Genomic DNA, 16,782 nt, shown 5'->3' on the forward strand with positions numbered 1-16,782 from the left:
ATACTTTGAAATTTTGACCATAAAATATGACAGGTTTTTTTTTTTTTTTTGGTACCCCAGACTATTTTTATCTTATTTTCTGCCTTTGACATACATGGCATATACATTTTATGTCATTGAGATAATGGTGTACATATACTTAATTACATATTTTTAAATGATTCTGTTTAGAAATACTCCGGTTTCTAATGTGAAACTCACTACAACTATGATATGAAGTTTATGTAAATTGTTTTTGAAATTCACATGGTAGTACTGATTAGGTGAATATTTCATCTGAATATCCATCCAGTATTCTGCATAATCCAGAGAGATGTTATTAAAAAACTCATTGTATATTTTTTGAATTTGCTTGATTTAGACTATATTTTAATATTAGCTGTATCTGTCACTATGGAATACCAGTTAGTTTCAATTTAATCTTTTCCTTAACTTCAGATGGGCTATGTGTATGTGTATAGAGCAACACGAGTCTCTCCCCTCTTGACTTTTGCATATGAGAAACCATAGCAAATCACTTTTAGCCTTTTGGAGCTTAAGCAGAGTGTTTGAAAAACAAGAGTTTCCCACCTCTGTACCTTTGAGAGTGCAGGGATGGTTGTATGAAACAATGGGTTTTCCTCTAACTTTTTTGGTTAATATGAACTTGTTCCTCTTTTAGCTATGCGGTCAGAGAAGAAGCGTCTTAGGAAGCCAAGCAAGTGGCTTCTGGAATATACAGAAGAATATGATCAGATATTTGCTCCTAAGAAAAAACAAAAGAAGGTGCAGGAACAGGTGCACAAGGTATGTTCCAACATTTCAACAGTTTTTTCATCAATCCTTTTAGGATACTGCAGATTTGCCTTCAATATTATATTTTGTCTGCATGGGATAATAAATTTCTTAACTGGGATCTTACTTTTTCAGCTTTTTAGGTCCAGCTTCTGGCACAGTACCTAGAATATGCTAGTTATACAAGAAATGTATAAATGTGTCTATGCACTGTGTATAGTAATATATATATATTTACATATATATATAAATTTTTCCCTTTTCTTTCAAAGAGTGTTTAATGATTTAGGGTGAAGTATTTAGTAAAATCATAGAATATAAATTTGTATGGTAGGATCGTAATTTTTTTTTAGGATCGTAATTTTTTTAAGGAAATGTTATTGATACCTTATTTGCTTTATTTCTTAATTCAATTTTTTTTTAAGTTTTATATTTATTCAAGTAATCTCTACACCCAACTTGGGGCTTGAACTCATGACCCTGAGTTCAAGAGTTGCACACTCTTCTGACTGTGCCACCCAGGTGCCCCTTAATTCAGTTTTTTTAAGCTGAAGCACTTTATTTTTTTTTATTGAATTTTTTAAAATGTTTATTTATTTTATTTTCGAGAGATTGAAATAGAGCACGAGTGGGGGAGGGGCAGAGAGAGATTGAGGAAGACAAAGAATCTGAAACAGGCTCCAGACTCTGAGCTGTCAGCACAGAGCCCGATGCAGGGCTCGAACTCGGGAATTGCAAGATTATGACCTAGGCTGAAGTTGGATGCTTAACCAGCTGAGTCAACACAGGCGCTCCTAAGCTGAAGTACTTTAAAGTAAATTTAAGACACTTTACTTTCTCCTCCTAAATAATATGCGCCTCTAAAAAATAGAACGTTTTCCTTCATAACTGATAAAGCATTACTATATCTCATATGATCAGTTTATCTGATAAGAAATCCATATTTAGCTTTCCTCACTTGTCCTTTAACCTTTATATTTGGTTTATCCATTCCAGGATTACACGTTGTATCTGGTTGTTACATTTCTTAAATTTCTTTTAAATCCAGAACAGTTCCCCTGTTTTATGACCCTATCTATCTAAGTAATGAGAGTGAGTACCTTTACAATATCTCCCTTCTAGATTTGTATGATTGCTTCTTCATAGGTGTCACTAATCTATCCTCTTTCTTACTAAGTCGAAAACAATTTGATGGATTCACGTTAAACAATTTTAGCTAGATTAAATTATAGGTGCTATTGTGTCATATATTCCATGACATTAGTAGGTATTTAACATTCAGTTGTCTACAGTCTTGACTGATTTCTTCTAAGTCATATTTTGCTCCCTTTGATCAAGAAGCAGTATGTGTGTGGGGCACCTGGGTGGCTCAGTCAGTTGAGGGTCCAGCTTCGGCCCAGGTCATGATCTTGCAGTTTGTGGGTTGAGCCCTGCCTTGGTGCTGACAGCTCAGAGCCTGGAACCCGTTTCTGATTCTGTGTCTCCCTCTCTGCCCTTCCCCAACTCATGTTCTGTTTCTCTCAAAAATAAATAAACATTAAAAAAAAAATCTTTTGTGGGTGGGGAGGATTATCACTATGGCCTTAAAGAATTTTTATAGTTTTACTGTATCTTAATTGCATTTTCCCCTTTTTAAAAAACTATAGTGAAATCCATATAAAATTTAGAATTGTAGACATTTTTAGGTTTACGGTTCTCTGTCTTTAAGTACATTCATTCACATTGTTGTGCAACCAGCACCACCATCCATCATCTCTAGACCTTTTTTCATGTTGGCAAACTCAAACTCTGTACCTGTTAAAGAATAACTTCCTACTTTACTCTCTTCTCAGCCCTTGGCAACCACCATTCTATTTTCTGTCTCTATGAATTTTTACCATTCTAGTTACCTCATTATAAGTGGACTCATACAATATTCATTCTTTATGTCTAGCCTATTTCACTTAGTGTAATATCTTCAAGGTTCATTCATGTTGTAGCATGTGTCAGAATTTCATTTTTAAGTGCATTATTCTTTTTAACACTGGATTTACAGCAACTTTGTGGTCTATGGATTCTACTTCTATTTTTTGCCCTTAGGTAAGTTCCCGCTGTGAAGAGGAAAGCCTTTTAGCCCGATGTCGATCTAGTGCTCAGAACAAGCGGGTGGATGAGAATTCTTTGATTTCAACCAAAGAAGAGCCTCCAGTTCTTGAAAGGGAGGCTCCGTTTTTGGAAGGGCCCTTGGCTCAGTCAGAACTTGGAGGTGGACATGCTGAGTTGCCACAGCTGACCTTGTCTGTGCCTGTGGCTCCGGAAGTCTCTCCACGGCCTGCCCTTGAGTCTGAGGAATTGCTAGTTAAAACACCAGGTAAGATGGGGATGGGGTCTCAGTATGTAAGTGGATAGGATTTTAGTATGTTGTGATGAAAAGCTAATAGTGTATCTCTATATAACAAACTACCCACTTTTCTCCTGGAAATCCCAAAAGTGCTGGCTAATTGAATGTAATTCAGTGACCATGAATTGGTGGTACTCTGTCCAGAAGACATTTTAAAAACTACTCTCCTTACTCTACTGTTGATCTTCATGACTGTCGATCAAACACCATGTGAGTGAATACTTAGGATAACAGTGTTTTAGGGAGGGGCACTACACAGTATAATAAACAAATGAAACTTATGCTTCAGATACTAGCTCTACCAATCCTTGTGTTACTTAGAAAGTTGTTTAACCTCTCAACATGTTTCCTCATATATAAAATGGACATCATAATGTAATTTACCTGACACATAGTAAGCAGCTAATTATAAATTCTCCCTTGAAGTTAACCAATTGCTTTTCACTTTATCATTCTTTATATACATGTCAACCTGGTGGGAGCTGGATCTAAACATATGGTCTTTAATTTACCTTCTGACTTTTGAATATTATAGTCACCCAAGGAAAATTTTGAATGTAACTTTTTTATTTTTTACATTCCCAACAGTAGCTTGTGGTGTTATTCCTTAAAGTAAAAAAAAGTATCCCAATTGTGCTTATTAATTAAGGCAGAATCACAAATACTTTTAAAAGGAGTAATAATGAAAGTTACTGTCTCATTATTTATGAACCAAACTCTGTTATTAGGCTTTTTTATATAATTCTTAAGAACAGCCCTACAAAGTAAATGTCTCTTTTATTTGTTTAGGAGTAGAATAAAAATTGTAATCTTGGTGCTGTTATGCTTGGAATTCAGGCTCTACTCCACCTTACTTCTCCTTTTGTGCTTACTAACAGTTAATTAATATAAAAGCAGTTTTGCCCTTTTGATTTTTCCTTTAGTCCTTTTATGAGAGATGTACATAAAAACATCTTCACATTAGTTTGTATCTGCATTGAGAACTATTTTCTTGTTTTATGTTAACTAATATTTTAGAATAAATGAATTCCTATCCTGTCCCTACCCAGAAGATGAGGAGGAAAACATAAAAAATACAGTGATTCATTTTTCTGTGGCATATAGATTTTTTTTTTAAATTAGCATGTGCTCAGTTTCTAAATCATCTAATGAAAAGATATATGCATTTCAGGAAATTATGAAAGTAAACGTCAGAGAAAACCAACTAAGAAACTTCTTGAATCCAATGATTTAGACCCTGGATTTATGCCTAAGAAAGGGGATCTTGGTCTTTCTAAAAAGGTATGTTATTTTAGTCAATTATAAAATATGATTAAACCATATGGAAATATGTGATTTTAAAAACAGAGCTTTTAGTAATACTTAGCAACATTGATGCACACTTAACATAGAAATTACAGAATGTTACAGTATATACATTTGGTCTAAGATTCTATATTGAGAGACTGTTCTCCATTTGTGTGGACATGTGTATCAGTTGTTTTTAGATTTTCTTTTCAAATGAAAATGAAAAAAGGTTTTAAGATTGAGTAAAATTTGTGTTTGTTGTCATTTCTTTTCCAGGCTCAAATCTCTTAACCTGATTTCTACCTCACTTCTGTCTGTATACGCCACTAACCTACTCTTATCCCACTGCCCTATTTTCATACCAGCTAAGAAAAGACTCAGTTCAGTTATAAACCAAATAGAAATATTTGAACTTAAGTTTTTCAGTTTGCAGACTTGGTTTTCATTAGCCAAGAAGGCATCATTAAATAGTAGATGGAGATAGAAAATTGTTTTCTAATTCTATAATGATGATAGCTGGATATTAATTTTTAAGAAACTTCCTGTTGCCCATATGTATGAGGAGTAATTCAGGGTTTTAGAAATTAAGTTGTTAGGATACACAGATTTCCTTTTTTTTTTTTTTTTTTTTTTTTTTAATTAAAAAGAAGTTTTTTTTTAATGTTTGTTTATTTTTGACAGAGCCAGAGACAGAATGCGAGTGGGTTAGGGGCAGAGAGAGAGGGAGACACAGAATCCGAAGCAGGCGCCAGGCTCTGAGCTGCCAGTACAGAGCCCGACGCGGGGCTTGAACCCAAGAGCTGTGGGATCACGACCTGAACTGAAGTTGTACGCTCAACTGACTGAGCCACCCAGGCGCCCCACAGATTTCCTCTTAAATTTTTTTCTTTAAAGAAAAAAATGGAGATTGCAATCAAATCACAAATTGAGTTTTTAGACTTTTTTCCTCAGCTATAGCAGCCTTCTATCATTTAATCCTATATTGAAGACTCTAGTTTTGTTTTTGTTATTCACCCATGTCAATTAGCATGTAAATGTAAAACTCAATATTTGTGTTTTTGTACCTCATTTTAAAGGCTGCATTATATTCTTTAGTTCTTTTATTCTTTTCAATGTCCTAAGACTGGGACTTTGTCTTTGGACATGGACTTTTCAATTCTTAGGTTCATCTGCTCTCTGAACTTTATCTGCAGTTTGTACAACGATCAGTGACAGTATCATGTCCCCAAATCATCATACTATCATTGCACCTTATACTTTTAAGGCTGTGATAGTTTTCTTCTGCAGTGCTTCCCCTGGCTTTGTCTTACTCAAATCTTAGCCATTTTTAAGATTGTTGAAAGGGGGCACCTGGGTGGCTCAGTCGGTTAAGCGTCCGACTTTGGCTCAGGTCATGATCTCGCGGTCCGTGAGTTCAAGCCCTGCGTTGGGCTCTGTGCTGACAGCTCAGAGCCTGGAGCCTGTTTCAGATTCTGTGTCTCCCTCTCTCTCTGACCCTCCCCCGTTCATGCTCTGTCTCTCTCTGTCTCAAAAATAAATAAACGTTAAAAAAAAATTAAAAAGAAAAAAAGATTGTTGAAAGAGGTATATTGTAAGGGACAGGGAAATTGGGATTCAGCTGAATATTTTGAGAATGGAAGGGACATTTGCAATCAGGTGATATCTTTAGTAGTGTTATACAAGGTGAATTATGTAAGGCTGTGGGATCACTGCTAGAAGTGAGATAATGACAGATTTTAAAGAAAAGCAGAATTTGGGGCAATTAAGTAAATGATCCCTCCCCCCCCCCCCCCCCGCCCCATTTTATTGATATGTAATTGACATACAGTAAGTGAATGGTTTGATTAATCTATATGGTGAGCATTTGGAAATTTGCTGCTGTATTTTGTCTTGTTTTCACCCCAAGCTCTAGTACCTTTACAGCAAGAATAGCATCCATTATGTTGACTTTTTGTGGCCACTAAATTTTGTTTTACACTCATGTTGAAGAATATTTTTATTGTAGGAGAAGCCGTTTTCTTGGACTGGAACTAATTTATACAGGCATTATTAGTAGGGGTATAAAATGTGTAGGAAATTACTCTTGATATCTAAGTGTTTTGAGTTTTAATGTTGCTTTCATTTACATTAACCTGCAGCCACTTAAATCAGGAAGACATTCTGTGGTTCAGAGTTTTCCAGTATATGAGCTTCTGAAGTGAGCACTGATCCAGAGCTCCTAATATTTAGAATTCATCAAATAAATAAGTCTTTGTAAAAATAATGGCATAAATTCAGTTTTAAGAAGATAAATTTTAAATACAGGGTGGTATGAAATAGAACAGAGATGGTGGGTCGGTTTCTGGGACCATGCCCTTTGTCTTTGTCTATCACTTCAATCAGAACACCATTGTGTATCTGCTTGATCTATTGGGGGTCGCTGCATAATCCCACCCACCTCTTATCCCTGGTTTTTGAAGGAGTATGTGTTTGTATGAGTCTTTTGGAGTTGTGTTTTTTGTTGTTGTGTTTTATTTCATGTCTTTTCCCCATATAGTTTCTGTTCAATCCATTATTGTTATACTGGTTTTTTTTTTAATTTTAATATAGCTAGGATTTCTGTATCTGTGACAGTAGACAGTTCAACTTTTGGCATATAATACAAAAGGTTTATTTTCTGTTCCTTTGTAAACCTGTTGCATTTTACTTATTTGTAGTGTTATGAAGCTGGCCACTTGGAGAATGACATTAATGAATCACGTGCTGCATCTCATTCTAAAGAGTTTGGTGGAGGTGCGTATTTTTGAGATTTAAATGTTTGAGATTTAAAAAATGTAATGCGGAAATAACTAGGAAACACCTTGTCAGCTAACTAGAAAAGTTGTTACATATGTAAGCAAGACCAGCAAGGTTGCAACTTCTTTTTTTTTTTTTTTTTTTTCATTTATTTTTGAGACAGAGAGAGACAGAGCATGAGCAGGGAAGGGGCAGAGAGAGAGGGAGACACAGAATCGGAAGCAGGCTCCAGGCTCTGAGCCATCAGCACAGAGCCCGATGCGGGGCTTGAACTCACAGACTGTGAGATCATGACTTGAGCCGAAGTCGGACACTCAACCGACTGAGCCACCCAGGTGCCCCGCAAGGTTGCAACTTCTAAGACTTGTTTGCCCAAGGGGCTCCTGGCTGGCTCAGTTGGAAGAGCACGTGACTGTTGAACTCAAGGTTGTGAGTTTGAGCCCCATGTTGGGTTTGGAGATTACTTAAAAATAAATAAGCAAACTTTAAAAAAGAAAAAAAAAAGACTTGTTTGTCAAAATATGCTTCCCAATAGAATGCATGACACTAGAAAATTGTCTGGTCATCTTGAGTTTCATGCTGAAATTAGAATTACAGATTTAGAATGTAGAATCCTGGAATTAGAATTCTGTTAGAGTAAGTAACTGGTAGGAACAATAGAGAAAATGAGCTACTTAATTTTCTTATTAGATGGTTCTCCAACTCTATCATTACTTTCTTGGCTTTGATTCAATCTTTATTGTGTAGGACAGAAAATAAGGAGTCTGAGTTGAGAGGGAAATTACAAGTCATCTAAGCCAGTCTTTCACAAATAGTCTTAGTTTCTTTTACCACATCTTTGATCTTTGGTGAGTGAGTATATGCTTGAAAAAGGGAGCTTACATTTCAGTCTGGTCCATTGTGGTTGTTTCTTAAGGGCTTTGAAATCTTTTAAATTGTTTTTTAATCTGACTCCTGAAACTTAGACATGGTGATCTTGGTTCTGCCAATTGGAGGAATGGGCAGCTCTTTATTGAGTAACAGATACAGTAATCATAGTTTGTGCATTTGCTCTACCATGTCCTTTGCTCAGTTCCTTTGTTTAGGACTGTTAATCTCTAATCCATCGAAAGCATTATAGAGAATTAGGATATTATCCATATTATCCCTATTTTATAGAGAATGTGAAGATGAAAGAGGTGGCAGACTTGGGAGGACTAATTCCAGACGTGACCACATTCATTGCGACACTACCATCTTGTTATACACCCCAAATTTTCTACATGCCAATTCTTTGTGTCACTTTGATCATCTGCCGGTGCCATTTATTGATTACTGTTATTTCTGAAGTGTTAGGCCAGATTTGAGCACATAGCATCAGATGTGCCAGCAAAGGATATCATGGGAAGGTTATATTGCATGTGATCTTAAATTAGCACATCTTTAAATGTGACCCATGATTATTAAGTTTTTTAGTAAATAAATCTAGCAATATGTTCACTTACGTTAATCTTGTGTGCAAATATAATTTCATCAATTTGCTTGCTTTAGGAAAAAAACTTTCAAAGTAATTATCAGCTCTTCTCTTACACTTTTATACTCCAGTTTTTGTAAAACCTAAAACTTATTCTTTATCTTTTGTAAATTTCATCTGAATATTTTAGCTACTGAGAAGTTTGAACCTTCATTCTGCTATTCTGTTAATTATTCTTTTAGTTATAGGCAGCCAGCAGCTTTGATAGCAGAGCTTCTCCATCTGTATCAGGCAGTCCCAAGAAGAGAATACTAAGCCAGTTTTCCAAAGTCTAGCCTTCATGTTGATACCTAGCCTAATTATCCTGGAACATTTTATGAAATATTAGTTTAAATTCCTGATATTTCTGTAACAAAGAGGTGAAATAAGTATAAAATATAATGAGGGAAGGACTGGAATTTCATTTTGTATATAGGCCATGTTAGAGCATGCATATATTTTAAATTGTTGGATGTTCGGGGCGCCTGGGTGGCGCAGTCGGTTAAGCGTCCGACTTCAGCCAGGTCACGATCTCGCGGTCCGTGAGTTCGAGCCCCGCGTCAGGCTCTGGGCTGATGGCTCGGAGCCTGGAGCCTGTTTCCGATTCTGTGTCTCCCTCTCTCTCTGCCCCTCCCCCGTTCATGCTCTGTCTCTCTCTGTCCCAAAAATAAATAAAAAACGTTGAAAAAAAATTAAAAAAAAAAATTGTTGGATGTTCAACGTTATAGTACCATTGCTAAATATCCTTTAAGTTACTAAATGTATTAAGGGAGATCTCCCTTTCCTCAAGCCAGATGTTATGTATTTCAGCTTTTCATCTTAATCCTTAAATCATATAGTGCTATAATGTACTATCTTTAATTGTGGAGGTCGAATTTTAGTATCTTTTCCTGACTACTAAATGTATTTCCTCCCCATTTACAGGATGTTAAAGTCCTTTGAGGAATTAAGAAGTTTTTCATTTCAATCATGTAAAATGTAATTGTTTTAACCTACCTATACATTTACTATTTAATCTGTATGAGGCAGAATTTATATGTGTGTACCTATTTTCCCAACTAATTATGTAGTCGTGGGTAAATCTCCCCACCCTGTGCCTTTATCCCTCATCTACAAAGTTGGGGAATTAAATGGGCTTTAAGATTGGTTTTTTATTCTAACATTCCATAATTCTATGAGGTCCTTTTAGTTGAGGATAGGAGTTCTTGGACATGTAAGTGATTAGCCAGGAGGTAACACCTGTTTTCCTGTCATAGGCACTACGAAGATATTTGATAAACCAAGGAAGCGAAAACGACAGAGGCATTCTACAGCCAAGGTGCATTGTAAAAAAATGAAAAATGACGACTCATCAAAAGAAACTCCAATCTCAGAGGTATTACTCAGTTCCTCATCTTTTGACCTTCCAAAGCAAATCTACTTTTTACAGTAGAGGCCACATCCCTCTTTCCCTTGAGTTAAGAGTAATGTTCTACTGAAATAGCTAATGAAAAGCTGTAATAGGAATCCTGGAGTAGAAAGAGAGTCTGATGCTAGTAAAATTCAGGCAAGACAATATATGGCAACTATGGGTATGATCTTTAACATCCTATGCTCTAGGTGTCTGATAAATTTTGTAACTGTTTCATCACAAAGTAAGCTTTTTCTAAAACCAAAGAGCACAATGCCAAGTAACCATATAATCTGAGTGAACTTTCATACTGCCCTTTTATAGTTGAGACTGCTACATTTAGAGGGGAAGGAAACTCAGTTTGCTTATTTCTTGAAACCAGCATCTGCTTAATTTTAGAATATATTTATAAACATTGGCTTTAAGGAAACAAAGGTGGATTTAAAACCATTTCCTTGCAGAGCATCAATGCAGTCATTGATGCCATCTCTGGCTTTTCAACTCAAGTTAAAAGAGAAATAGAGCAAGTCAGGTCAGCATTACACATTATGATACAGAGTGTTTCTTTCCAGAATAATTTGAATAGAATGCCCAAGGTGGGCATTATTTAGGAAACACTGATCTTGGAAGGACAAATAAGTAATCAAATAAACTTAAGAATGTTTTCTCTCCCTTAGTGAAACCTTAAAATGGAACAGCTCAAAAAGTTCCAGTGGAACAGCCTCAGAGCAGTTAGTGGCAGGGCATGAGGCGCCCACTACCCGCCCAATCACAGCAGGGTTAGAACTAACATTGCATGCAGTCCGCCCGCGTGATTGGCTGAACATCTGTAAGTGCTTAATGGCTAGACAAATAGCAGCCCAGAGGGCGGGGGTCAAATGGAGGAGACATGAATAATACAGATATGGGACATTATTTTTTCTCTGCAAGGGAGAACTGATGACACACAGAACGGCTGCAAGCCCCAAGGACACTGTTGAGGAGGGTGTAGAGAATGATCATGGGATGCCAGCATCGAAAAAGCTGCAGGGTGAACGAGGCGGAGGAGCTGCACTCAAGGAGAATGTCTGTCAGGTAGAAGATGTTTCCCACTTGCATTTTGATTGCTTGCTTGTCTTTTAAAAGAAGACCTCTTCATGTCTTAATAAGTATATATGTAGTACCTACTATATGTCAAGAGTTTCCATCACTTTAAATTACATCATATAGTCCTAACAATCTTGTAAAGTAGATTACCATTATTATCCTCGCTTTTATAGATGAGGAAACTGAGGCATAAAGATGTTACATAGCTTGCTTATAGTCACACAGCAAAACCAGGATTGAAACCCAGGCAATCTGGGTTTAGAGTCGTAACCACTCTGTTGTATTGTCTCTCTCTAAAGAGCCTTTATCAAACTTGATAGTAGAGTCCATTAAATGGATGCTTTGATTATGCTCTCTCTGTATGGGCTTGATTTACCTTTGTAAATTCTTAAAAGCTGACATATAAAAAATTGAAGATACTTGGTTTTTCTTCCTCTTTTCTAATTAAAACGGCTAAAAAATAAAAATAACCCAAGCCCAGGATATGCTATGATGAACAATAGAATTTCAACTTTGTTTCTTTGTTCATTTTCGCTATTATATAAAGATTGATCATATTCGGGTGAACACCCAAACACACTGTTAGTCCTCAGAGAGTGTATGCCCACAAAGATTATCAAGAAAAAATGGTTAAAGCTATAGTGGCCTTATGGCCCTGGATTGTTTGGGCACTCTTTGTTTAAATCTATTGTCCTTGTATAATTTATTAATATTGTATCCTTTTATTATGGTTCCCAATCTGAAAGATGAATTACATAATCATCCCAATTAAAGGGTTAGTCCATAACATTTGGTTAATTTTAAAACAGTATTCTTTGATATGTATTGTAATTGAAGTTTTCCTGTTTAAATGATGAAAGCAGACTTGTTTATTGTATATAAAAGCTGGTATCACTGTTACTGTGAATATATAAAACATGGCAGTTGTCAATTTTTATGTGAATAGGAGATAATGAAAGAGACAAAGTTTAAGACTAACTTACACTATAGGTTGATTAAGACCTTGGGAGTCTGTCTGTTCTTAACCCTGGCTGCCTCTGGCCTTTTCCCCAAAGTTCTCCTACTCATTTGTTTATTTAAGTTATGATGTTAAGTGGCCAAGACCAGTTCTGTTTCTTGGGTTCTTAAATGTATTAGACTTGCCTAGTCACCTTTCCTCACCCAGTAAGTATAAGACTTTTTGTCATTTTTATATTTTTCTGCTAATCAGTATGGGGAAACAAGTCAGGATGTTAGAGGCATAAAAGTAACAAATGTTGGGAATTTGCAGAATTTTCATAAATCTTACAGTGTTTTGAAACAAACATCCAGATCTTTATTTCCTAAGGCTCTATCAAAAATGGCACCCTATCTTAGATGAGATCATCTTAGAAAAGTGGCCTCTCTGAGATGGTTGTAGATGTATCTCAAAGTTGATTCAAACCTTGAGTAGAGCCCTTTTGGGACTGTTACAATCCAAGTCTAGCTAGTCAGTATCTCTTGCTTGAACTATTAGAGTAGCTTCCTTGATTGTCTCTTTGCTACTGTTCTCACATATCTCATTCTTGAACTCATTTTCCATGTAGTAATCAGAGAGATCTGTTTTTAAATGAATATTTGATTTTAGCCTTCCCTTGGTAAAGACCTTTGATGGTATACCTTTTAATGAGAATAAAATCTGAAACTATACCATAATGTGTAAGGCCACACAATCAGGCTGTTGCCTTTTTTTTTACCTCATCTTCTACCACTTCTAACTTTTGTTCCACTGTAGTCCACTGATTTTCCTTATGATTTTTAGACATGACATAGTTTTTCCTGTCTGTGGACTTTCTGTACTGGTCTTCCTGGTCTTTCTGTCTGACTAAATGACTGACTAGTAGCTCAGAACCCTGTCTGAGAGGCCGTTCCTAATCACCCAATCCAAAATAGCTATTTGAATTCTCTACTTAATCTTATCATTATCTTTCCTGTTTGTTTGTTTACTTGTATTTTCTGTTCTTAGAATATATGAACCATGAAAGCCAAGGGACCTTGTGGTACCTGGCATAGAGGAGTTAATCACTAAATATTGGCTGAATAAAGAGAGGGCTTTCTGCTTTCTAGAAAGCTGCTAGTTAACCTCTGCCTTCATGAAGGCCTTCTGTTCGGGACTTTAAAATCCTTTTTCTGTAGACATACCTGTTTTCTTTCTCTTAACAGAACTGTGAGAAACTGGGTGAGCTGCTGTTATGTGAGGCTCAGTGCTGTGGGGCTTTCCACCTGGAGTGCCTTGGACTAACTGAGATGCCGAGAGGAAAATTTATCTGCAATGAATGTCGCACAGGTGAAGTAGATACAGAAGGATCTTCTTCCAAAGATGGTCTGAGTTTTAAGTTTTACAGGAAAACCCAACATTTATTGGATGCACTGTTTTTGTGGCGATACTGGGCTAGTTGCTGCAGACACGGATAGGTGCTTTGTAATCTTTGCCTGTAGAAAAGAATTCCAAGTGAATAATGACTTTATGGTATAATGTGGTGCAAAAGTATTGTAGTAGAGATACATTTAAAGTGATAGGTAAACAATGATGAACCAGTGCCACAGAGAAAAAAAACTGAGTTTGGTTTTAAGAGAGACATGGTCATTGGTGTGGGGAGAGGAAGAATAGAAGGTCCAATAATTAAAGTATAGACTGTTTAGGGAATAGGAGGCATAGGTTTGTGTGTTTAAGGTATTTTAGGGAAGAGGCATTGGTAGTGACAAGGAGGATTTCTGGATTACTGTCAGTGTTTTCTGTTTCTTGAGCTGACTGGTGATTACATAAGCAAGTTTATTTTATGGTTATTTGTGAACTATACACTTAGGATGCTGTACTTTTCTGTGTGTATATCATATGTCAACAAAACTGTTTACCAAAAGAGAAAGACCTATTTTAAGAGTTCTAATATACAAATTGGGTCAGAAACTAAGAATGGTCAGATGGAACCAACCTGTAAAGTACCTCACAGGCTGTGCTAAGGAGATTGCTCTTTCTTCAGCATTATATGTGAATGTTACAGATTTAAAAAAAAATTTTTTTTAACGTTTATTCATTTTTTAGAGAGAGAGAGAGAGTGAGCGGGGGAGGGCAGAGAGAGAAAGGGAAGGAGACACAGAATTTGAAGCAGGCTCCCACCTCCGAGCTGTCAACACAGAGCCTGATGTGGGGCTCAAACTCATGACATGAGGTGAAGTCGGACTGAATGTTACAGCATTTAAGTAATAAAAAAAATAGGGGATGACAGCTGTTACACTCCTAAGTCATTAAAATCGTAAGTGTGAATGATCCTGCCCTGAGTGAAAGCATGTGTAGAGTGAGAAGCAGGCAGACAACAGTACTTAGGGCATGCCCACATAGAAGAACTACTGGAAGGTGAGGAGGAGCTAGTCAAAGAATGGCTGTGAAGCCGGGGGCAGTGGGGTGTCATAAGCAGTGGCAGATGTGGCAGAGAAACCAAGGAGGTCCTGGCGTGAAAAGAGACAGTTGTATTTGTCAGTGAGGAAAGGCTTGACTTTTTGCCAGAGGGTGCCATACTAAACCAGGTTGAAGGGTGCCTGGGTACCAGTATACGCTATTTCTTATAGAAGCCTGATACCATGGAAAAGAGGGCAGTAGTTGAAGGGAGGATATTGTAGGGTTAAGAGGAAGAACATCTTGAGTGTTGGTAGGATAAAGGTTAAAAACCACATAGAGAAATAAATTCTTATAACAGAAGAGGGAATCATTGGAGGAGTACAGTTATGGAACAGGAGAGAATAATTTTGAAGAGGCAAAAAGATAAAATAGGAATGTTCCTTGAAGTTGGGAGGCAGAAGAAGGAAGCTGAAGTTTTTTTCTTACATTGGTGAGAATGATGGGGAAAGGTGGTCTCTCACTTGAAGGATAGAGTGTAGGTTTAGAGTAGCCCATGTGAGAACAAGAGACAGAATTAACTTGTGTCTTTATTTATTTATTTATTTAAAAAATTTTTTTTTTTTTTAATATTTATTTTTGAGACAGAGAGAGACAGAGCATGAACGGGGGAGGGTCACAGAGAGAGGGAGACACAGAATCTGAAACAGGCTCCAGGCTCTAAGCTGTCAGCACAGAGCCCGACGCGGGGCTCGAACCCACGGACCGTGAGATCATGACCTGAGCCGAAGTCGGACACCCAACCGACCAAGCCACCCAGGCGCCCCAACTTGTGTCTTTAAATAAGTGGCTCTGTCACATTGAGTTATCTCATCTTTCTGCCACTACTTTTAGTAGCGTGTGAATAAAAGCTGGAAGACAAGATAGCTGTGGGTCATTTTGTCCCTGCATGGTGGGCTTTTTGATCATTATGGAAAATAGTGCCATCCAGCCCTGTAAATGAAATTTAGAAAAAAATGTTTTGGTATGTGCATATCTCTTATCCTAATCTTAGAGCTTCTTGCCTTTTGTGCAAATGATCCAGTTTTGCTAGTCTTACCTTTTTTTTTTCTTAATATTTTATTTTATTTTTGAAAGAGAGAGAGAGAGTACGAGCAAGAGAGGGGCAGAGGGAGAGGGAGATAGAATCTGAAGAAGACTCCAGGCTCTGAACTGTCAGCACAGAGCCCAACACGGGGTTCAAACTCCTGAACCGCAAGATCATGACCTGAGCCGAAGTTGGATGCTTAACCGACTGAGCCACACAGGCACCCCACTGGTCTTATCTTTATTATAATGTGATATTCTCTGACCAAGTTAAGGCAAAACTATTTTTTTTTAAGTTAGCCTCACTGAAGTATAATTTACCTACTATAAAATGCACTCATTTTCATGTATGTTTTGATAGGTTTTGATAAAATTTATATACATCTGTGTAACCACAACCATGGAGAAGATTTAGAACATTTCCATCACTTCAGAAGGTTCTCTTGTACTTATTACAGTTGATCCTTATGCTCCTCTCTCCCCCAAATCTTATTTCAGGCAAATAATGATCTGCTTTCTGGTACTACACATTAAATTTATCCTTTTTAAGGGTTTCATATATAGAAGTGGAACAAAACATATATAGTTTTTTGTGTCTGGCTCCATATAACATTTTTGATGCTCATCTATGTTAATGTGTGTATCAGTAGTTCATTCTCTGTCTTAAAATAGTTTATTGAGGTATAGTTGATGTACAATAAACTGCACAAAGTGTAGTTTGATATGTTTTGACATATATATGTCTGTATGTGTATATAACACCTTGTGAAACCATCCCTCAGCATAGTTAATTTGAGATTCAACAACATTGTTGCAGGTTCATTCCTTTTTATTGCTGGGTAGTATGCCATTGTATGGATATATCACAGGTGGTTTATTCATTCATCTATTGATATACATTTGGGTTGTTCTCAGGTTGGGGTATTACTAATAAAGCTGCTGTGAACATTCAAGTCTTTGGATGGACACATTTTCTTTTTACTTGTGTAAATACGTAAGGGTGGAATGGCATGGTAGGTATATGTTTAATTTTTAAGAAACATTCAAACTGTTTTCCAAAGTGTTTGTACCATTTTAAATTTTCATCAGTAATGCATGAGAGTTTCAGTTCTTTCACATCTTCATCAACACTTGGTATTGTCAGTCTTTTTAAATTTAGC

General features: G+C 36.7%; 1 protein-coding gene across 10 annotated transcripts in view; it reads left to right on the forward strand.

The window, feature by feature from the left end:
* NSD1 (nuclear receptor binding SET domain protein 1) overlaps positions 1-16,782 on the forward strand; it is a 146,595-nt gene that overhangs the window by 92,856 nt on the left and 36,957 nt on the right. For all 10 annotated transcript variants that reach the window (XM_019450430.2, XM_019450436.2, XM_053907120.1 and 7 more), the window contains 7 exons: positions 662-786; positions 2,854-3,124; positions 4,326-4,435; positions 7,138-7,213; positions 9,965-10,083; positions 11,029-11,172; positions 13,366-13,489. In XM_019450430.2, coding sequence (XP_019305975.2) covers positions 662-786; positions 2,854-3,124; positions 4,326-4,435; positions 7,138-7,213; positions 9,965-10,083; positions 11,029-11,172; positions 13,366-13,489 — 969 coding nt within the window. The remainder of the gene's footprint in view (positions 1-661; positions 787-2,853; positions 3,125-4,325; positions 4,436-7,137; positions 7,214-9,964; positions 10,084-11,028; positions 11,173-13,365; positions 13,490-16,782) is intronic.

This window comes from Panthera pardus, unplaced genomic scaffold (genome assembly GCF_024362965.1).
Source record: "Panthera pardus isolate Hobbes unplaced genomic scaffold, ASM2436296v1 HiC_scaffold_2, whole genome shotgun sequence".
NCBI lineage: Eukaryota > Metazoa > Chordata > Mammalia > Carnivora > Felidae > Panthera > Panthera pardus.